Source organism: Prionailurus viverrinus, chromosome C1 (genome assembly GCF_022837055.1).
Source record: "Prionailurus viverrinus isolate Anna chromosome C1, UM_Priviv_1.0, whole genome shotgun sequence".
In the NCBI taxonomy this organism is placed as follows: Eukaryota; Metazoa; Chordata; class Mammalia; order Carnivora; family Felidae; genus Prionailurus; species Prionailurus viverrinus.
Genome location: NC_062568.1, coordinates 203,373,838 through 203,396,689, shown reverse-complemented (window position 1 = coordinate 203,396,689; position 22,852 = coordinate 203,373,838). Strand labels below are relative to the sequence as shown.

General features: G+C 58.9%; 1 protein-coding gene across 1 annotated transcript; it reads left to right on the top strand.

The window, feature by feature from the left end:
* The first annotated feature begins 5,177 nt into the window (after positions 1-5,177).
* EFHD2 (EF-hand domain family member D2) lies at positions 5,178-21,363 on the top strand. The gene is made up of 4 exons (XM_047871866.1): positions 5,178-5,580; positions 17,230-17,377; positions 18,602-18,736; positions 19,638-21,363. The coding sequence occupies exons 1-4, from the start codon at positions 5,264-5,266 to the stop codon at positions 19,767-19,769; spliced, it is 732 nt and encodes a 243-aa protein (XP_047727822.1). The 5' UTR covers positions 5,178-5,263; the 3' UTR covers positions 19,770-21,363.
* Positions 21,364-22,852: the final 1,489 nt, after the last annotated feature.

Below are 22,852 nucleotides of genomic sequence, written 5' to 3'. Positions count from 1 at the left end.
CATCGCGGCATGATCTCTAAACAAATGAGCGTGGCTGTTTCCTAATAAAGCTTTGTTTATAAAAGTAGTCAGTGGGCCAGATTTGCCCATCTCTGTGTTAAACTCTCCCCCAGACTAGATTATTAACATCGGTGTGGCTCTTCCCTGCCACTCGACTCCCAGGAAGTCGGACTATCATCATGTCTGTCACTGAGAGCATTTTGAGATTTTACCATGCACCACACACTAAACACTTCAGACACATTTTCTCATTCAATCCTCTCAAGTGCTCTGGGACGAGATAGTTATTGCCATTTTATAGACAGTGCAACTGAGGCCAGAAAGGCAGAGGAACTTACCCGAGGCCACCCCCCTGGGATGTTCAAACCCAGTTCCTAGCCACGAAACCACACCACCTTTCACAGTTGGAGCCCGGCAGCTGGAGAGAAAGGAGTTTTTCCAGTGAGTCTGGAAGACCTGCCTCCTGCAGGATCAAACCTGAAAGAATGATGTCTTCAGGACATGCCCCTTCCTCCAGGCATCTGGGTTTATCAGCCACCTCCTGAAAGAGCCATCTGCTTTCCTCAGTTAATACCTTAGGTCAGGTGCCCCTGGCCCACGCACTATGCTCTCCCTTTCAGTTGACATTGCCTATCTCTACACTGTGCTAATTTTACGATTTCCCTTGCAAGTCTCCCAAATCCTCGGGTGCCCCTGCAGCAGTCACATGCAGTGTTTATCTGTTCCTTCCAATTTGTTTCTTCCACCTTATCTGCTGAGCAGAGAACTGATAAATGACCAAGGACCAGCAGGTCACCGGGCCCGGATCCCTCTCTGATGCCGCTGACGCTGGGCACAGACACTTGAGAGGCTTGTTTTTCAAGAGCTCCTGCTAACTTTTGTGTTGAGTCATGTGGATGCAGAGAAGTGTCATTTTAGCAGCTTCTCTTTCTTGGCAGTGACCTTGAGACCTAAAAATGGGCCACCGGATGCTCTGGAGGGGACACTGAGAAAATGGCTCGTCTGCCCCAAGCCCGCAGGCAGAGCATGCCATCATGCATTCATCCGACCACGAGTTCTCATGGCACCTGGGTGGCTTGGTCAGTTAAGCATCGGAGTCTTAGTTTCAACTCAGGTCATGATCTCACGGTTGTGGGATGGAGCCCCATATTTTGGCTCTGAGCTGACAGCATGGAGTCCGTTTAGGATTCTCTCTCTCCCCCTCTCTCTGTCCCTCCCCCTCGTGTGTGTGTGTGTGTGTGTGTGCGCGCGCGCACGCTCTCCAAATAATAAATAAGTAAACTTGAAAAAAAGATTTCTCCAGCAGTATCTTGGACCAGGCACCACGCTGGGCACTGAAGAGCCAAAGTTGACCCAGACAGACAGGTCCTTTGCCCCAGGAGGTTGTGTCAGCGGTGGGGAGGGGGGTAAAGGGTGTCAGACACTTTACGAACAACTTCGTTGTGGGTTGTAACAAGTGCTACAGTCCAGCTCAAACCGTCGTCACCTCTCTGTCCCCCAGCGTGGTGTCCAGCAAATCTCACTCTTCCAGCTGGGCACCTCCCACCCCTCTGCCCTTTGCCAGTGACCAAAAGAACTCCAGGACCAGAGCCTGGTGCCCAATACACTTCATAGGTCTTGACTGCCTGGATGGAGAGTCACACTGCTTTCACAGCGTGGTATGAAAGTCGAAATCAGCTGCCCATTTTATTGCCATATTTGGAAGGGGTCCAGGAAGGTATGAGAGGTACAGCCTTACTGGGTTTTAACCACAAGACACACACACACACACACACACACACTCACTCACTCGCTTGGAGACTTTACGATAGGGCTGGCAGGTGTAAACTTGGGACATTGAACTGCCTGGGAGTTCACAGGAGCAGAAAACCCACTCAGCTTCCTTTTTTCCAGCCTGCCCAGTTGAGCACATGCAACTCATTGGAAAGATGATGTTGGTTCTCAAGGAGATTCACCGCATCCAAGAAAAGCACAAAAAGAGAGCTCTACAGGTAGATAAGTGGGGTCCTGATGACCTACACATGGGTCTACCTGCAGCTGGTGCCCGATGCCCCTGTCCTGCTCAGCAGCCACACGAGCACCTGCCTCAAGTGGGTCCCCCCACCCCCACCGTGCACCCTGTGTACAACTCCCAGACTTTGCAGGAGGCGAGAAAGCCCCTGAGACCAACCCGGCTGTGACCCCATACCCTGTTCTCACTCCTCCAATCACTCAAAAGAGTTACTGGGGCTGTCCCTGAACCTTGACCTCTGTGTATCTTTCTCAATCAGTCAAGGGGTCCCCGGTGCTTTTGGAGAGCGTTTGTGATGATTAATCAGTAAGCTGGTATTTATAAAGTGCTAAGTGAGTGCTGTGCTTTATGAGCCAACGATATCTCCGTCGGCCTCTCTAATCCCTTTCTAGCAACTCGGGCTGCGGGGACCACCCAGTTCTGTAAGGCTCTGGAATGCCCCTCACTGTCCACTCCATCTGCCCCCAAATCGCAAGAGCTCCTCCCAACCCCTCCCCATCCCTCCCCCCTCGTCTTCACAGAAGTGCTGTTGTTTTTCTTAATATGACTTCGCCCCTCCCCGAAAGACAGTTACACAAGTAGATGTGGGAGGAAGAAGAGAAACATAAGTCAATGATGACTAAGTCCGCCGAGCTCCCTTGCCGCTGGAATATTGTCAGAATTGGCTCTGGCTCACCCCTGCCTCTGTAAAAATCCTTTGCGGAGGGTGTGATTTTTTTCCTGAAGATTCATTCTTTCCACATGACCAAATGCTGTAATGCGTAGCCAGTCCAGATCGTTTCTCTCTGCCCAGATCCACGCTTGGGGGCCCAGCCCTCAGGGTCATTCAGAAACGATTCCCCCTAACGAACAGGCTGGAAGTTCTACAGTCACTGCTCATGGGCAGTCCCCGCCGCTCCTCCTCCGCTATTTTCATTTCTGAAAAGGTGCCATTCCTCAAGATGAGTGGCCTCAGAAGGAAAAAGTTCAAGGAAAATGCAGCCCCCAGCATGCGTCTCAGATGTTGGCAGATCAATGGTTGTGTCTACCAGCAGGGCCCAGGCCCAGGGCCTCAGAAATGAGGCAGGGAACTGAGTTCTCGTCCTGCCGAAAACCCTGAGAACCCTCGAGAAAATCAACACAAGAGGTGTGAAAAGGGCTCACCCACCTGGGCAGCATTTCCTGAGCTCTGCCTGACAGTAAGAGCAACAGGCCTGGGCGATCCTCTTTCCTTTTGCAGGACACAATAGGTAATGACCAAGAATTCCCCCACGGCATCATGGAGATTGGCCAGCCTTCCGAGGGCTGTGTCCACATAAACCCAAAGGGTAAGTGACCGGGGAGTTTAATACCCACAGCCCACCCAAAAAATTCAAACCAAAACCATATCTGGCTTTCACATATATGTGAGTTGTCTTTCAAGAAGGCAAACCCCCACATAGTCTCGTCACTATTAAAAGTCGGCTCCAGGGGCGCCTGGGTGGCTCAGTCGGTTAAGCGTCCAACTCTTAACTTCGACTCAGGTCATGATCTTGTGGTTCGTGGGTTTGAGCCCAGTATCAGGCTCTGCACTGACAGCACAGAGCCTGCTTGAGATTCTCTCTCTCTCTCTGCCCGCCCCACCCCCATGAATAAATAAACATTAAAAAAAATTTTTTTTTAACTATTTTACTTCTTTTGGGTCCTTCAAGGCCCCATACTGGTGATATAGAAACCTGCCTTTTCCAAGTAGCTGAAGTAAACTGCCCAACTCCAACAGAAACTTGATTCTGAGCTCAAAACAATAAAAATGTCATTTAAGCTGAGCATCTTCATGAGACTCAAACAAACCTCAAAAATAAATGAATGAAAACATCATATTTTCTGAACCCTAAAGTGTTTTTCTCAACTTTGTTCTCTTTAAATGCTTTTTAAATTAATTCAGCAATATTCTTGAACCATGGCAAACCCACAAATACCAATGAGGGTCTGTTCTATGCAAATCAGTCTGGAACAGCTTGCTGGCTTTACATTCTCAAGTGCTCTCTGCCTCCAGAGCATGGGTTTTTAAGCCCTGCATCCATCTTTTCTCTGCACGAACTGGTGGGAGCAGTTTCTGCATAGGGATCCTCAGCATTGTCCCAGTGTTTTAGAGAATAAGCCCCAAACACAGTCCTCCTTCTCGATTAGAGATTCTCAAACTTCAGTGGGCAGAACTCCCCCTGGGTGCTTGTTAAAATGCAGGTTTCTGAGCCCCATGCAGAGATCTGTCTGGACTGAGGCCTGGGAATCTGCAGTATTAACCAGCCCTCCCCCGCCCCCTTCCCCCACAGCTTCGCAGTTTTAAGGTGACACACGAGGCCACAGAGAGAGAGCCTCTCAGGCTTCTTCCCGAAGGCGTATCCCATGGAGCCTTGGAGAGGGTCTCTCTCCTCTGGGGCCCTCACCGAAATGGCAGGAGCCAGAGTCCCTGCCAGTTCCCCTAAAGCAGAGTCCCAGGCGACGACCGGGGCTCAGCAGCTCTATTCTGCCAAGTCATCCATGGGATGTGCCGGCCCGGGCGTGAGGACCAGCCCCTTCCCCGCTTTAGCTCTCGCTCTGTCTCCCAGAACCGTTCGGGGCTGAGGCCCGGCCCCAGTCTCACTCGAAACTGCTGGTCCAGCCCTTTCCAGAAGCTCCTGCGGCTCTAACCGCAGTTAGATCTAAACGGGGGGTTCCCGCTCACCGGATCCACCTTCATAGCCCTGAAACCCTCACTGAGAACGCCGGTGTTTAACAGCGAGTCGTCTCCATGGCGACCGACGGGGTGTCAGAGACTCGGGACTACGACCTCACGGCGTGGGGATTCCGGAGAAGGGGTTGGGGGCGGCGTCCCTCCGAGGCCCTGACCCATACCCCAATTGAGGGGATGGGTCCCCGTCCTTCCCGCCTCGGTCCCCGGCCCCCAGCACGACCTCTGCTGCTCAGGGGCCACAGCGAGGGGGGGAAGGGGGGTGGAGTCTTACGGGGGCCCCAACCCCGACGGTGGGGGGAGCGGGGGCGCGGGGCACGGCACCCCGCCCTCGCCCCGCGCCCTCGAGCCCAGGCGGCGGAGCCCGGGCGCACGCGGGCGGCGCAGGGCCGGGCGCGGGCGCGGGGGCGGGGAGCGGGCGGGCCCCGCGCGGGGCCTAAGTCCCACCCCCGGGGGCGGCGCCTGGCGCCGGGGAGTGTCAGGAAGAGGAAGAGCGCGGCCAGAGGCGGTGCGGGCGCGCGGCGAGCAGGGGCCGGGCCCAGGCGGACGCCGAGCGGGCCACCATGGCCACGGACGAGCTGGCCAGCAAGCTGAGCCGGCGGCTGCAGATGGAGGGCGAGGGCGGCGCCGAGGCCCCGGAGCAGCCCGGGCTGAACGGGGCGGCGGCGGCGGCGGCGGCGGCGGCCGGGGCGCCCGACGAGGCGGCCGAGGCGCTGGGCAGCGCGGACGGCGAGCTGAGCGCCAAGCTACTGCGGCGCGCCGACCTCAACCAGGGCATCGGCGAGCCCCAGTCGCCCAGCCGCCGCGTCTTCAACCCCTACACCGAGTTCAAGGAGTTCTCCAGGAAGCAGATCAAGGACATGGAGAAGATGTTCAAGCAGTGAGTGCCCGCCCGACCCGGCCCCCTACCCACCCACCCCGCGCGCCGGCCTTGGGCCCCAGACCCCCGAACCCCGCGCCGCGCGGGACCCCCTGCCGCCAGCTCTGCGCCCCCGAACCCCGACACAGCAGGGGTGGCGACCCCGCGGCCCCTTTCATTTAACCACGAGGCTTCAGGACCTCCTCCCCACCGCGCGTGTGAGTCTGGCGACCCCCAGGCCCTGGCACGCGACCCCCTCCTCACGGCGACGCGGTCCCCAGTACACCTGACGCGCGCACTCGGTGTGGGGACCGTGCGGCTCTCCTGGGTAATCCGAGTCCCCTCGAGCCCCCCACTACCACCATACACATGAGTCCGAAGACTCTGGGTCTCTGGCCTAGGACCCCTGCCCAGTCAGTGAAGCTTCTCACCGGACACCGGCGCACACTGCGATTTGAAGACCCCGTGGCCCCCCTTTCCCTCTCCCTAGCGACTCGAATTCCCCACCCCCACCCCCTGGTCAAAAACACCCCCCTCTACACACCCCCAGCGCCCCAACAAACGTTACCGGTCCCTTCGCCCCTTGCCGTACACATTGTTTTCATCGGGGTCCTTTCATTTCCTCTGCTTATCTCATATGCCCCTCAACATAGGTTCTGGGCAGGGACACCCCCCCCCTTCCCCTCCAGTTATTCAGCATCTGGTAGCAAACTGTCATCAAAGACCCTTCAGACCTTCTCACCCCAACCCCATCCACCCTGCTATCCAGGGCCCCTGTCCTTGACCCTCGGGTGGTCTCCCCAGGGAGAGACCCCTCCATCCCTGCCCCCCACTCTGCAGGTATGCACCACCCCTTCCCGTCCTCCCTTCAGGGCTGGGTCCCCTCCTCCCTCCACACACTGTCCCTCCCTCCTCTTGCCCTAAGCCCTCCCCAGCAGCTTTGCAGTCACTGCCCCCCCCAATCTGTCAGAAGCCCCCGTGTCTCCCCCCTTCCCCCACTATGTTCCCTCTTCCCTCCATGGGGTTCCGACACCCCATACCTCCGTATCTAATTTGCCTGGTTGTTCTCACCCCTCCCTTTTCCCCTGATTCCACACATTGTGCCCTTAGCAGATTGGACAGGCACCCCCAGGCCTGCGGCTCAGCCCTCCCCACCCCACCCCCCCCAAAAAAAAACACTTAAAACCTCTGTGAAGGGACTAAATGGTCCCCTTCTGGTCCATCCCTGAGAACATCCAGTTGGGACTGAGACGGACAGTCAACCTCTTCACAACCATGGGGGGGGGGGGGCCAGGGGGGGGCGCTAGTGGTAGAGTGTTGTGAAAGCGCTCAGCCCCCTTCCCTTTGGTACCCTTCCCCACCTGTTGTTGCCCAGCCCCTTTTCTGGTGGGGGAACAGCCCAGGGTATGGTCTGGAGTGGAGAGGCGCTGGCACACCTTGGCAGGGCAGGATGGGGCTGTGCGCCCAAGCAGGAAGCCCAGGAACAGGGTGTTTTGCAACCCCTACAGCTTGAGAAAGGCTCTTTCTCACTTCTCGATGCTGCTGCTGCTTCTGCCTTTGGCCCCAACACGGGGGAAGAGGGCTTTGTTTCCCAGACCTGGATGGCTGAGAGCCCCATACTTCTCCAAGGGTCAGCCTGGGGCGGGGGACTGAGTCCTTAACCCTCCTCCGGGCCCTGAGGATCCTGCTTCTTTGACTCCAGGGTCTTTGTCGGGAGTTCTTCTAAAGTTTCTTCCCCGCCGAAGACTGGCACCATCTGGAGAGCAGGATTTCCAGGATTCCAACCCAAACTGATAGAAAGCTCCTTGAGCCCAGGGCTAGGTATAGATAGCTTCACTGTCTGGAATTTCCCTGTTGAACCTGCCCCCTGCCTTGGGGGCAGGGAGTTCCGTGGGGGGGGTGGGGGGGCGGAGATCAGTTAAATGCAGCCATGATCCCTGCGTCAATAGTGGCTAGGTACTAACTCCTCGATTCCACCCAGCATCCCCACGACTAGAACTATCACCACCGTGGCACAGCTGAGCAGTCTGGGCACGGAAGAGTTAAATAACTTGCCGAGACCACACAGCTAGAAAATGACAGAGCCAGGATCTGAACTCAGGTCTATGACTCTAAAAACCACGTTCCTTCTTCTGGGTTTTCCATCACAAACATCTGCTTCCGTGTGAGAAAATGCACTTCGCCAACACCCCCTTCCATGTGCGTGGCTGATTTTCCACCTTGTGGACCCACCACCGTCCCGTGTCTCTCTCCCAGAATCCTCCTCCTCTTGGGCTTCCACAGCATTCCTACACCCCGCCAGAAAAAAAAAAAAAAAAAAAGGACGGAGCTGTTTGGGAGAACCCATGCACCCCCAAAATGATCTGGGACCTGGGAGGCTGCGGCTTGATCAGAAGGGCGCGTGACCAGAGCAATGGCCTTGAAGCTGCATTTGCAGGCAAACTCACTTGCTAGAGAGGCTGCTTTTGGGTGTTAGTTTGACAAGGTTGATGTCGATGAAGTTAGGGGGGAACTTAAGCCCTCCCAACACCCCTGCAAACCAGCTCTTGGCACGACTGACCGCCGGTGTAGGGGGCAGGAAGGGGCCAGGGAGCTGCCCTTCTGGGGAAGGAAGTGCCGCCCGCAGTGGTGGGGGGGCCCTGGCGGGGAGAGAGAAAGCTGCCGGTTTTGTATTCAAGGAAACAAGGCTTCTCTGTGCCAGCCAGCCGAGCCCAGCTGAGCCCAGCTGAGTCCCGGCCGGGAACAGCCGACACACAGGCTGTCGGGAAGGACAAAACCCCTGTTCTGCTTCTGCTGTCCTGGTGGGGCTGCAGCCTCCTGGGTCCAAACAGGACCCTGCTGAGAGACTTCCACCCTGGTCTCTAGCTCCCTGGCAGGGAGGAGGCTTGCCCCGCCCTCCTGGAAGCTATTCACCAGAGCTGAGGGCAAGAGATAGGTCATAAGGAACCGGGGGGGGGGGGGGGGGGGGGGGGGGGGGGGCCGGCCTTCCTGGGGAGGCAGGAGCTGGAAAGCCTGGTCTTGAGTCCTCCTGGCTCTGCCCTCGCTGGGCGCGAGTCTTCCCATCATGACCTCCTTCTTTCCGAGAGGTCCTGAGCCCTTCTGGATGACAGACTGCCTCCCCGGGCCTTCCGGTTCATCCACTTATTAGCTGGATACTTCCTGAGGAGGGAGACAGAAGGAGAGTCAAGGAGATTGAGGGAGGCAGTCCGCCGCTGACCTCACGACCCCGCTGTGCAGGTGCCGGCTGGGAGAGACACCTCGAGGGTGGACTCCCGCCTTTCCCCCCACTTTACAGAAAAGGAAACTGAGACCCAGAAGGTGTGGCGGTTCGCTTGGGATCACAGGGAAGTTTTCAGTGGCTGAACCAGAGCACCCTGGTCTGTACACTAAGGATGATGGTCCCTGCTTCTCGGTCGGGGCTGCGAGGAGGTGATGTCTGTAGAGGGCTGGCCTGGTGCCCAGCTCGTGGAGGTCCCCGCGTCCGTGGAGCCTGGATGTTCGGTCCTCCCTCCCCAGGCGGCCTCAGGCTGCCCCGGCACCTCTAACCCCTCTCCCCACTTCTGTCTCTGCCCATCCATCCAGGGCTGTTTCTGGAACCTTCCAGCCAAAGAGGGAATGGTATGACCGCACAGAGCCTCAAGGGGGCCCACCTCTGGGCCAGCAGCAGCCTGCACGAGGCTCTGTGGGGTTTCGTGAGTCGAGACCTGCCCAAGAGGGAGGCAGCCATGTAATTCTGAACCTGCCGTGGAATCTGAGGAAGATGCCCTAGTTCCCTGCTTGGCCAGCCTCGTCCCCAGACGCTGTGTCTCATGACCCCTCCTTGCGTCAGAGAGGCAGGCTTCCCTCTCCTTCTGGACGCCTCTGCCTCCCCTCTTCTCCATTTGCTCCTCCTCCACATGTCCCCTCAGACCCTGTGCCTCACAGCACGTCCCCCGGTGTCCTTCCTGAAAGATAGTATGAGGCACAGTCGTTCAGAGCAGGGCCTTCGGGGTCTGTGGTCCTGGGTTTGAATCCCAGCTGTGGGCCTGGGACAAGACACCTAAACCTTCCGGGCCTCCGTCCGTCACCCTAAAAACAGGGAGAGTACTGGCACCCACCTCACAGGGCAGTTGTGAAGTCCTTCACCCGGGGCTTGGCACAAAGTAAGTACTGTTCCTGTCACCCGCACCCCCAGCCCTGGCGGTGGTTGTCTGTGCAGGTGTGGAGGTCGCTGCACAAAAGCTGTCGCCTGCCTCCACTTACCCCACGTAGAGCTGCCGGGCCGCCGACAACCTCACGCTGTGGGCCGGAGTGATGGGGACCCGGCATGAGACCCCCTGCCTTTTCTCTTGCTGAGCAGACGCTCTGATCGACAGCTACGTGCGGCTTTCGTAAATAACAAAAAGTAGGGAAATGAATTCATTATCACTTAATTACGTGGAAGGCAGGTGGCAGAGAAAAAGGAGAGAGCAAGCGACACTCTGGAGGGATTCAGAACTGGGACTCCAGCGCCCATCTGTGCAGCTGCATGGCTCGGGGCAAAGGGTGCTCAGCTTCTCAGCCTCAGTTTCCCCCTGGGTTAGGGACCCTACCCGATAAAGTTCAGAGGATGCAGCTTAAAAAGTCCTGACTCTTTGTAAAGAGTCCACCATCATGTCCCGCCTGTGGGCTGTTAAAAACATAGATGCTGTGGAAAGACATAAAAGCCCTTCGTTTGAGCATTCATCAAACACGTCTTGTATTAAGTTTCTGCTGTGTGCAAGTTCTAGACAATCCAGGGAAGAATAAAGTTCCTGCCGTCAGGAAGCTTAGTCTCCTGAACAACGGTAGTAGAGAGGATTATTCCTACCACGAGGACCAAACGCTCTCATGAGAGATGCCATGGTGATGCCCTCTCCGCAGCCAGCCCCCTGCCTCCACGCCCGCTCCTCATTAAATGGAGACACCGGGTCCAGTTGTTCCCAGAGGAGCCTGTGTGTCTATTTCAGGGATTGAATTGAATCTGAACGACAGCACAGTGAGGTGGGTAGTATCGTTATCCCCATTTGCCAGGTGAGGAAACTGAGGCTCGAGAAGGTTGAGTCACTTATGCAAGGTAATCATAAGTGGCAGGGGCAGGATTGGAAGCAGGTCTGCCTGCGGGGAGCCCCAGCGACCAAAAGAGGGCTGTGTGTATGGATGGGAGCTGGAGGGGGCTCTCCGGGCCTCTGCGGGGGGAGGGTGGGTACAGAGGTTAGGTCCTTCCACCTGTAGCAGCCAGGAGCCCGGCTTTCTGGGAAGATGCCCCACCCCTGGGGAGGGAGGATTTCTTGAACTTGGTGCTTAGCCTCTGCTGTTCCTACTTCCCTTCCGCTTCTGAGTCACTGCTCCCCTCCCCCGCCTGGGGACTTTTGGTTCCCCTTTGGTTTGCACCTTCCTAACTGCCTTCTCCTGTCTGTCCGTCTGTCTGTACCCTCTGGGTCCAAGGCCTGGCTTCAGCAGTGAGGCACCAGGCCCTGCTGCCTCAGGGGAGGCCCTTTAGCAAAGCCAGGCCGGCTGGAGGCAGGAGACAAGGCCAAGTCGCTCTGAGACTTCAGCAGGGACAGTCCCCACTCCGTCCTGGCAGCCGAGTTCCCTCTGACTGCCGAGCAGCCCTCTCCTTGGCTGACTTCCGCTTTTCAAGGACTGCAGAGAAGCCAGAGTCCCATGCCAGAAGGGGGCAGCTAGAGCTGTGTGGAGACCCTCATGTGACTAAGACCGTGGCCACTGTCGGCCCCCTCCCTCCTGGGCATTTTGCCTCTTGTTTAGTCCTTTTATGACAGCCGGTGAGATCATACCTACTATTTTCACAAACTACTTACTATTTTCACAAACGAGAAGCCTGGGTCCCACAGAGGTTCCGTGCGTGGCCCGTCCAGAGTCACACAGCTAGTAAGGAGTGGGGACGGCGTGTGAGCTGGGGTCTGTCCGACTCCAAGTCCCTCGCTCCCATGGGACCCGGAAAGGGCAGCTCGTTAGAAGTGTGGTTGCCCAGGTTCCGCCCCGGGTCTACCGGATCAGAATCTGCATCCTAACGCTCAAGTGTAAGAAGCACTAGGCCGCCCACAGGGGCTTCTGCCACTGGCCTAAGATTTTCCTACAGGGAAGGCAAGTCGGAGCAGCTAAGGGAAGGAGGAAGTGAAATAATAAACACGAGCCTGTGTTAGACGCTCAGTGAATGTTCGGTGCAATCACTGATGTAACAATAAGCGTTAAGAGCCGGCAGGAAGGAGGCAGTGCAGGAATTCCTGGCAGGACACCCACCGCTGACGTTACAAGCCCGGGGAGACGGGGCTCAGCGTGCCGTGCTTGAACCCAAGGTTAGCGGGTCCCAAGCCCTGAGAGCCCCCAGCAGATGGCCGTCAGCCTGGGGGGCTGCCGCCTGGTCCACTAAAAAGCTCCGGGAGAGCCATGAGCAGCATTCGTGCACTCGTCCACACGCACGGACACACCCTCACGCCCTCACACCCTCTCCTTGGCTGACATGGCAACAGACCGAGTGTCCAATTCTGTAGATAGGGCTGGAGGAAGTGGTGAGTGGCCGGGCTTTCCCCTCATGAGTCAGGCAGTCTGGGGGCGGGGGCACGCAGGACCCCACGGGCAGGGCCGAGCAGCTGTCATCGAGCATGTGGGTGGCCACCTGCAGAGGGAGGTGGGCAGGGCCCGCTGGCTGTGACAGCGAGCAAAGCCCGAGTTTTTCTGTCGTCCAGGACTTTCCTGCCCCAAGGGACCTGTCTTCCCACTTCATGGGGCAAAGCGTGTAGAGGCCTAGGAGCCGCTGGGGGTGGACCAGGCCTGTGAATGCCGAGACCAAAGCCAGGTAGGCCTGGGGGATCGTTGGCCCACAGACACCACCCTCCCCAGCTGATCGTCCTCCTGGGGACCCCCGTGGGCCGAGGAGCCACCCACAAAGGCCTGGGATAGGAAGCAAAGGGACAAAATTGGGGTCTCCCGTGCTCCCACCTTCCTCCTCATTCTGCCATCAGACTGCGCAGCATAGCTGGTGGATGGGGAGGCTCGTGCGGGAGGAACCACCTTCCGATAGACCGTTCCAGAGCCGATATGGGCTACCCTGAGTGAAGTAGGGAGGTTCCTGTGCCCAGAGATATTCCAGGACCCGAGCAGGAAAACCGCGTTAGGAATCTGACCTTCACGAACGGCTGAATGAGTCACCTCCGGTATCCCTCCCAGCCCGAGATTCTCTCGCACAGGGTGTGTGAGCATCGGGACATAACATGGCAGCTAAAAGCATGTGTGTTTCGTCAGATCGGGGTTCGGATCCCAGCCGTGTCCTTGTCAACCAGGGCTTTGGCCAAGTGGCTGCCTCCCTGAGCCTCTGTCTCCTCGTCTGTAATGGAGGGATAGTCATGCCAGCTTCACAGGGTTCTTGTGAGGGTCTGATACGGAACACTTGGCGTTGTGCCTGGCACTTAGTAAGTGCTCAGCAAAGAGTAGCCACTAAGGATGATATTGTTAGGAAGCAGGGACGCACGCTGTCAGAGCCAACCGCTGCCCACTGCCATAACTCCTGGATATCAGAGCCAAGGCCGGAGGAGCAGCCGGCCGGGCGGGACCTGCTCCGTGCAAGGGTGCAATAAGGCAAAGTCTGTCTGGGCGGTGACCGTCTACTCCGCTCTCGCTCTCGAGGGTAGATGGGAGGGATTTTGTCACCAGCATCCGGGGCGGCAGCTGCCGAGCCCTGCCCGCCGAGAACTATTCAGGGGGAGGCGGGTAGGAATGTGGGCACGGTGCCAGGGCCCGCAGCTTCCCTCCGGTGCTGCAGAAAAGTGCTGAGCTCCCAGCCCGCGAGCTTTGTTGCCAGTCCTGCCCGATAGAATTGGCCCTCCCAGGCAGGCCCCAGGCCGGGCTCTCAACCCCGCGTCCCCCAGCCCTGCAAGCTGGAGAATTCGGGACCCTCTCTGGGACCAGGAAGGAGAAGGACGCAGACAGGCGGGAAGAAGGAAAGCCTTTGGCTTTGGGGACCCTGCAGTCCACCCGCTGTGGGACCCTGGGCTGGATGCTGCCTACTCTGGGCCCCAATTTCCCCCACATATCATGAAGCAGATAGACCAGGCTGTGCTGCCTCTCTTGCCCTGATCCCTCTGAGCCACCTGCAGCCTCGGTTCCAGCTCAGGGAGAGAGTGATGGATGAGAGGGTCTCCCCAGCCAGGGGGTGTCTCCTGTGTTGCCAGTCATCCACCTGCCGGTGGCACAGTGACAGCCCCCTCCCCTTGTCCCTTCCTTCCTGTGAGAGGAAGGACAGAGTAACCCAGGGCTGGGGCTCCCCCGCTCTCTCTCTAGCCGGCGAGGGAGCAAACGGCTGTCCTGCTGTCTGTCCACCTCCCCAAGTGGTGGGGTCTGGGAATCGGGCCTCGTGGGGGGAGTCGTGGGAGCCTCAGAGGAGGGGGAGATGCTGGGGGCGGCCCCGGACCATCTTGCCCACCCCCTGCCTCCAGAACAGTCTGCAGCAAGCATTTCGTCACAGCCATGCGCCATCAGGACGGGCGCCCAAGGGAGAAGCCCCCGTATTTCTTTGCCATTTTCATTCTTAGCACCGTTTTTGGCACACAAAAAGTTCTCAGTGGCCACTGTTCCAACGAAATTAGCAGGCTCTAAGCACCTGTTATGTACTAGGCATTTTATGTTCGTCATCTCATTTGATCTTTAATCCTAAAGGTGGGTAGTAATCACAATGTTTCTATTATTATTACCACCGTCGTTATTGACCATCTGTGCTAACTAAGTGCTTACCGTGGGCCAGGCTCTGTGCTAGGAATCTACCTCGATTGTCTCTTTGAATCTGTGCCTTTGTCCTGAGATGGGTCCTTTGAGTTCCATGATATAAATGGGAAAATTGGGGGGGGGCGGGGGGGGGGGCGGGGTCAGGTGATTTAACCAGGGTCAGCCAGCCAGCCAAGCGGCAGATCTGGGGTTTGGACCCCAGTCAGTCTCAGCAGAGTTGATGTGGACACAGAACCTTCAAGGCCATCTTCAGTCACATTCACCCTGGCCCCTGCTTGATCCAGTGACCCAAAGCCCACCCACCTCAGAGCCCAGGGCACGTGATCTCTGCCTGCTCCCTCCAAGCCTCATGGTGACAGCCTCCCCCCAGTGTCTCCTCCTTGGGGGGACGCAACTCCCACCTAGCACCTGACCTCTGTCACCTCCTCTTGGTGATTGATCTGCTGGCATATGGCCAGCCCCTGCATTGTCCCCTTGGGGCTCAGAGCCTGCCCGGGATAGAGCCCAGACCCAGTCATTGATTGACCTTTGATTGATGCAGGCAGTGGTTCAAGCCGCAGCCCAGCCAGGCCTGGGAGCTGCCAGAAACCAAGAAATACAGAGTCCAAGTCTCTGTCCAAGTTCGGACACGTTGTCTGCACTTCCTCTGACACTGAGCCACCCCCAGCTGCAGGAGAGATCCGTACACGTGAGCGGTAACTAAAGGCGGCGCTCAGGGGGTGCAGGGGGGCCGGCGGAGAAGAGTGTGGGAACCACAGGGATGGGGTGTGAGTCCCTGGCCAGCTGGTTTCCGAGCCGGTGCCCTCACCCCTACGATCCTCATTCCCTGGTCAGTCACGTGGGGAAGTAATCCCGACCCTCCAGGACTGCTGAGCACAGAAGCTGTAAAGAAATGCCTCGCACATAGTAGGAGCTTAATAAAGGCAACTGGATCCCATTTCTGGAGTCAGCTCCACGTGCCAGGCACTGTGCTGGGCGCTTGGCATGTATGAGCTCGGTCAGTCCTCACGGTGCCCCTGCAAGAGAGTCCCCATCACGCCTTGGCCGGAGGCTCGAGAGGCAGGTCTGCCAGAGCCCAGGCAGTCTGTCCCCAGCCCTGACGTGTCACTGCTGACTTTTCACTGCCGTCCAGAAAGCGGTGGGGTTTTGTTCTCCTGAACAGCAGCGCCCATGTGTCTTGCCCCAGGAAAGAGTGACCCCCGCCCCAGGCCGCCGTCCGCAGCACGTCACGGGGTTTCAGGCAGCGGCCCCTTACCTGACTCCAAAGATGGGAAGAGGGGCCTCTCCCACGCCCCCCACAGGGCCCCTCCAGCTTGAACTGGAGCCTGGGACTGTAGGCCTGCCTGACCCTCCTGAGGCCCACAGCCCTCTACCACATCCTCTCGCGTCAGCCTCGCCCGCAGGGACCTCTGGCCCATCTGCCCCCAGCTCCAGCCCCCCCCCCACCCCTGCAGGGCGGGGGACAGAGGCCTCAGGACCTGCGTTCCCTGCAGGGTTCCCAGAGCCTCCCCTGTGCTGCGTCACCCCCAGCCACTGACTCGTGTGTGAACTATTTATACCCCCTGCACATACACCCTGCTGCGTAGCCCCAGGGCACAAGGAAGCGGGCCGGGCACGGAGCGAATGTGCAGCTTTATGAGCCTGTTAATGAGCTGGGCTTCCACTCCTTTCCTTTACTGCTCTGGGACCTTGGGCAGGTCACTTAACCTCTCTGAGCCTCCATTTATATAATACGGTTCTCACCGGGCTTAAGTACAGTAAAGTTCCCGGCCCAAAGACCGACGTCAAAAAGTGGTTTCTACTAGTTGTTCAAGGTCATGTGAAGCTTATATATAACTAGAGTTGGGGGACGGGGGCTGGGAGCCCTGAAGAAGGCACAGAAATGAAGTGTGGACGTAGAACTCTCAGACCAGGACACAGGTTTCTGCAGCTCAGCCCCTCAATGTCACTCTGCCGTCACCAACACTCACCCAGCCAGCTTGAGGCCTGGGGACTACACAAGGTTTCTTTAGGCTCAGAGGCCCATTGTAGCCCTGAGACCACTCTCTTCCCAGCCCCCGCCAGGAGGCGGTCCGGGCAAGTGTTTGGTTAGCCTGATAAGAGGGCATGGCTAGGCTGTGCAAACAGTGCCCACATCCGTCATGCTGTGATATATTCTGCACTCAAGGCACCTCCCCGGCCAGGGGACCGGGCCGGGAGGCCATCTCTGACCCAGGCGCTTGCCACAGGGAGGCCAGTCAAGAGAGGTGTTTAGACAACACACACACACACACACACACACACACACACACACACACACTGTCCTGCGTCTCCTGGGCCTTTGGTGGAAGAAAACAGACCTGAAATGTGCAGGCACGCTTTTATCACCTTATCAGTGTTCCAGCCCTTTCCAGCCACCCAGCCATGTCCCCACCACTCACTGCACAGACTGTTCCCTGAACTCACCCCAGGCCACCTCCCAGAAAACTAGAAGTGGACCTCCCTCCTGTGACCCCCGGCCCTGCCCTGTGACATGTGGTACCTCCTGCCTCTCCTGAGTTGGGGCAGGAGTGGGGGAGAGACGGGGCCAAGATGTCCCTCGAGCGCTGGTAGAGGTGCTAGGCTGACCCTGGAGATAATGTCAAAGCCCTCCCCCCCCCCCCCCCGCAGTCCATACCCCGGGGAGTCGTGAATTCTTTCTCCCTGCTGGTTCACGTCACATTCAGTGCAGGGAGGCTGCGGCTTCAGCCACAGTGTTCGACACATAAGAGGCTGCGGGCCGTGTAGGGAGTCCCTCGTCATCGGAGATAACCAAGTGGAAGCCACAGACCCGGAGCCCGTTCCAGCTGCAATGGATAGGATGACAGGCTCCTTGCAGCCCAGCCTGTGGCGCTCTGCCCGGTCAAGTCTGAGGTGTCAGGACGTCCCTGGTCTCTCTCGCCCCTCCCACAGGTACGACGCCGGCCGGGACGGCTTCATTGACCTGATGGAGCTGAAGCTGATGATGGAGAAGCTCGGGGCTCCGCAGACCCACCTGGGCCTGAAGAACATGATCAAGGAGGTGGATGAGGACTTTGACAGCAAGCTCAGCTTCCGGGAGGTAAGTCTGCTCCCCACGTGGACGACTGGGGGGCTTGTGCTCGACCGTTGAATGGCTCGTAGTTGGCTGAGGGACGCCCCGGTGGGGATCCTACAGCGGCCACCGTGGGGATCCTGAGGTGCCCGAAGTGAGAAGGAGGGACATCCATTCCTTCATGTAGTAAGCACTTACGGAGTGACTTCTGACCCTGGGTGCAACTTTGGAAGTCCAGAGAAAGGCCTTGTGCTCCAAGGGCCCTGGAGCACAGAGGGGGAGGTTCCCAGGGAGTGAGATGGCAGAGTGCCGTGACTCAGGAGAAGAGGGGGACAGACGGAGGAAGTGACACGACTGTGGTCCGAGAGGGGCCGGGCTCTGCGCTGGGTGACTTCACACCCTGGATCTCACTGGGTTCTCACTCTGGGACAGGAGTCATGGGCAAGCCTGTTGTCTGGAGGAGGCAGTGGAGGCTCCCAGCCAGATAACAGCAGCCCTGGACCGCAGGCAGCCCAGGCCGAAGGACAGGGGCGGCCTCCTTCGGAGAACTGGCAAGAAGCATAGAGGAGGCAGGACAAGAGAACGGTGCTGGGAGGACGAGTCCAGGGAGGAAGGTGCAGGCAGTGCAAGGTGATGGAGGCAGGACACGGGTTCAGAACCTTGTCACTTTCTGCCGCTGAGATTTGGGGGCAAGTTTTTTCCTTGCCTCTGAGTCTGCCTCAGTCTGTAAAATGGTCACAATCGTATACTTTCAGGACTCAGTGCGTGGAGCTTTTTTTTTTTTTTAAGTTTACTTACTTATTTTGAGAGAGTGCGCAGGGGAGGGGCAGAGAGAGAGGGAGAGAGAGAGAATCCCAAGCAGGCTCCGCCCTGTCAGTGCAGAGCCCGACGCGGGTCTCGAACTCATGAGTCCTGAGATCATGACCTGAGCCGAAATGAAGAGTCAGCTGCTTAACTGACTGAGCCCCCCAGGCGCCCCTAGTATGTGGAACTTCTGAGCAGATTAGTTTGAGGGGCAGTGAGCCAATGGTACGGGGTAGCTTGGGGCTCTTCGTGGGATCTGAACATGGGCAAACAGGCCTGTAGTAGCCCCAGATCCTGGGAGAGCGGGAGATGTGTCACCTTGCCTCCCATTGTACAGGTGGGCAAGCTGAGGCCCAGAGATGGAGGGGCCCAGAGCATGGAGGGGGAGAGCCCAGACCTCTGGCCCCGTGCCCCTCCCTGACACCTCGTGCCTTTTTCCTTCCGCAGTTCCTCCTGATTTTCCGCAAGGCAGCGGCTGGGGAGTTACAGGAGGACAGCGGGCTGCACGTGCTCGCCCGCCTCTCCGAGATCGATGTCTCCACCGAGGGCGTCAAGGGGGCCAAGAGCTTCTTTGAGGCCAAGGTGAGGAACCAGAGGATGTGTGGGGCTCGGGGGGGTGGGGGGTGGGGGTCCCCCGACCCCGGCACGAGGAGAGGGGTGGCCGGGGTGTGACGGGACCCGAGTTAGCACGAGGGTCAGTGCTCGTCCTTCCTGTCCCCGCTGAGGAGCGGAGCACTGACGCCCGGGCTGGCCCGCGCGAGGCCCACGGCACTCCTGGCCTCTGTCCCCTTCCAGCCAGGCTGTGGTCCCTGCCAGCTTCTCCTCTGTCTCCCTGGCCCCCGGGCAGGTGAAGGGCGTAGACTCTTGAAGAGTGGACACGGACCCCTTTGTGCTGCCCCTGGCAGACCTGTCCTTGAACGCTGGGCCCAGGAGACAGCAGAGCAGGCCCAGCTCACGGGCCTCCCCTGGCCTGGAGGGGGTGTGGGCCCCAGAGGCCGTCCCCGTGCACAGCACGGTCCCCGTGCAGCACATGCTCAGGTGGAGAGAGCAAGTAGGGCTCCTGGATTCTCCGCCCCCGGGCACCTGCTTTCCCTAGTTTCTCTCTCTTCCCATGTTAGCTAAGAACATTCCTTCTGAAGGTCACCTCCCACCTCCCTCTGCGCTTCTGGGGTTGATGGGCCATTTCAGGGATCGTCAGTGGGAACAGGTGTGCATCCGGGCTTCTGGGGACGGGAAACCCGAAGAGCAGCATCGAAAGCCCCCCTTGCGGGACTTAACACTAGGCGGTGGCCACCGAACGTACGTTCGAGCTTCCACCCCACTCGGTGAATCCACGAGGCCGGTTGTCGGGCAGCAGGCTCTGAATGGAGAAACTGAGGCCCGGGGCCAGAGCCGGTGCGAGCCGGGCATGGGCCGGCGGGACACCTGGGGGCAGATCCCTCTCCCGCCCTGCCTGACCCACCTCGTCCCCGCTCGGCTGTAGGTCCAGGCCATCAACGTGTCCAGCCGCTTCGAGGAGGAGATCAAGGCGGAGCAGGAGGAAAGGAAGAAGCAGGCGGAGGAGATGAAGCAGCGGAAGGCGGCCTTCAAGGAGCTGCAGTCCACCTTCAAGTAGCAAGGGGCTGCGGCCTGACCGCTCGGCCCCGGCCCCCCGCCCCGGGCGCCCGGCCCGGCCCGCAGAGGCGGGCAGACCGGAGGCCAGGCCTGCATCCCGGGCTCCATCCGAAGGGACCATACTTAAAACCTAAAACGTCTGTGAACGGAGCCAGCGGAGGGGTGTCCAAGGCGGCCCTGCCTCCCCCGCTCCCCCCCGCCCGCCCCCGCTGTTCCCGAGGCCGCGACACCAGTGCTGGCTCCTCGCCTGGCCCAGCCCTCCCTGGTGATTCCTGCGCGTCTGTCGCCTCCCCCGGCCGTCCCTCTGCCCGCTCCAGCATTGCAGCGGCCCCAAGCCCAGCTCCCGGCCCTAGGGTCCTCCGTGCCCCAGGTGCCTGCCCTCCACACACTCTCCTCCTCCCTTCCCAGAGGCCTCCTGCCCTTAGCCTACAGGCCACACTGCCCCCCGGGGGCCCTGCACCTCGGGGAGGCGCTCTGGAGCAGAGCACGACCCAAGGGGCTGATCAGAGACACGAGGGCTTCCCGCCCCCCGACAGCCGACAGCCGTTCCTCCAGCCCCTGCCTCCTCTCTCTGCCAGAGGGGAGGGCGCTTCTCTTTCGGCGAAGGGACCCAGGCCCTGGCACCCCGTGCTCACACGGAGACCCCGGCCTTCTGGGGCCCCGCCAGGCAGGGTGAGGGGGCAGCTGTGCCCATCTACCTCACGGGCCCACACTCTGCCGGCCACGCCGTGGATCGCGGGCAGGGAAGGCTCTGGGGGCAGAAACGCCACCCCCTGGTCTCCCTGGAACAGCCCGAGGGGCCCAGGGGCTCTGAGAGAGCAGGGTGAGGAGGAGGGATCGGCCCCTTCACTGGGAAGGAAACTAGTGTTGGGCTCCGTGCTCCGGGAGGCGTCCGGGAAGTGCTTTGAGTGGTTTGCACGGACCAGGCGGCGGGGAGCAGGGGCCTGGTTCGGCCCTTTCACGCCATCCTTCCCCATGCGATGTGCACCGCCCTGTCACCAGCGATGGGACCCGTCCCGTCACCCCCACCCCCTGAGGAAGCATGGGGACCCCGGCCCTCCCTGTGCCCATCCCCAGATGGGCTGCGGCCAAGCCTGTGCCACCAGCCCGGTCCTGCGCAGCTCCCGGTGTGCTCACTTCCGTGTGTGCGTGTGTGTGCGTGTGAGTGTGTGTGTCCGTTGCCGTGTCGTGAAACTGTGCCCGTCACCAGTCCAAACACGTGAATGGCCACCGAGGCCACGGTTATGCAACTTTCGGTGTGTGTCATGACAACGTCACTGCTTTTTAAACATGACAACTCTTTATTTTAGTAAAATGCCCCCCAAGAGTCCACAAAACTGTTGGATTTGCAGAGGTTTTATTTTTTTGGCCTTAGAATCTGCAGAAATTAGGAGGTGCTGACCCCAGTGCGGCAGCCTTGGTCCTGAATTGTGTTTGCCTTAGCGGATGTGTTTATACAGATGACTATAAAAAGTTCTTTTCCTTCGGCTTCTCGCTTTTGTTTTTTCCCTCCCTTCTCACCTTCCCCCAAAGAAAGCTACTTTTTCATTTGGTGGTACAATTATTTTTTTTAACTAAAATAAGATAAAATTCTATATTCTTACGTGTGTGTGGTTTTTGTTGGTTGGTGGAAGAGGGGAGGGGCTGGGAAGGGAAGGAAGGGGACCAAGTCACCTGGGTGCTGGGGCAGTGCGTGCTCAGGTGGCCCCCATGTCACATCAGGGACCAGGGAGGAGAGTCTTCCTAATGGAGGTTGAGGGACGCCCACCCCCTATCACCAGGGGCTGCTCTAAATGCCATAGCTCATATATATATATGTATGTATATTTACTAATTTAATCCTCACAACCAGCCCATGAGGGGGTGCTGTTCTATTTCCCAGAGACTCTCCCAGAAGCACACAAGCTGGGGGAGTTAGGGGGGGGGCCGCATCCAGCCACCCTGCCGGGCGGATTCAGAGGAGGACATGCACCAGGAGTGGCACCAATACTATGAGGATTCTAGATGGATGCACCCGAGAGCCCCCGAGATTCTCCCGCACAGAGACACCTCAAGCCTCCCCACCCCCAAGACACACACACACACACACACACACACACAGAGGCTGTGGTGGTAGGCGATGAGGAAAGACCCGGGGTGCTCCCTGTGTGGCTTTGGACAGATCAGGCTCCCATCGGGTGTCAGTCTCCTCATCTGTCCAGTGCAAGGGTGGCCTAGGGTCTCTAGGGTCCTCCCAGCCCCGCAGTTTCCAGGTAGGGGGTGCGACCTGACTTGGGGTGTGGGAGTGTGCGAGCAGGCTGGGCATCGCTGCCCCCAGGTGGACATGGCTGGTACTGCAGCAGCCAGGATGCCATTCCGATCCCCACCCCCCCACCCGCCCCCACCCGCCGGGGCTCTGTCACAGACCCTGCACGGGGAGGACATCGTCCTTGGAGTGTGTTTCCTGGAGAATACCACCCAGTGCTTACAATGCCACCATCATTACAGCATGTTAGGTTAAGCGTTGCCCTCGATACTCCTTTCCCAAGGGATGAACATCAGAACCCCTAACGTCCTAGCTCAGAGGGTCTCAGAACGAAAGGCAGAGAGGACCCTGACAGGGAAGGGCTAAAACTCAACCTCTAGAGCCCTCGCCTTCCGGCTGACCCGGTGATGGATGTGGGCCCCGAGCCCTCCAAATGGGAGGACACAAGCCAGCGGTCCCACACCGGGACCCTCCACCAACAGGGCTCCGCCGGGGGGGGGGGGGTCCCTCAGCCTCGGCCTGCACGAGACCCCCACTCCAGCCCCAGCGGAGGGAACAGGCTGAGGCGTGAAAAGGCCCGGAGTGGTTCAGGGCCCAAGAGTGGGAAAAGGAGATAGTTCCTCAGTCCCCTCCCAGGCCCCATTCCCTCGGCCTCCATCACCAAACACCAAAACCCTGCAGTGAGCCCCCAGACCGCCTCTGAACCCCCAGTACTTACATCTGGTTTTAAGGAGACGCACTGCCAGCCCCTGCCCCCCCCCCCAGCTGGTCCCTTAGTGGCCCTCACCCAAGTAGCAGCTGCCACCGGAGAGTCCCGTCCCGGCCACTAGAAAATATGG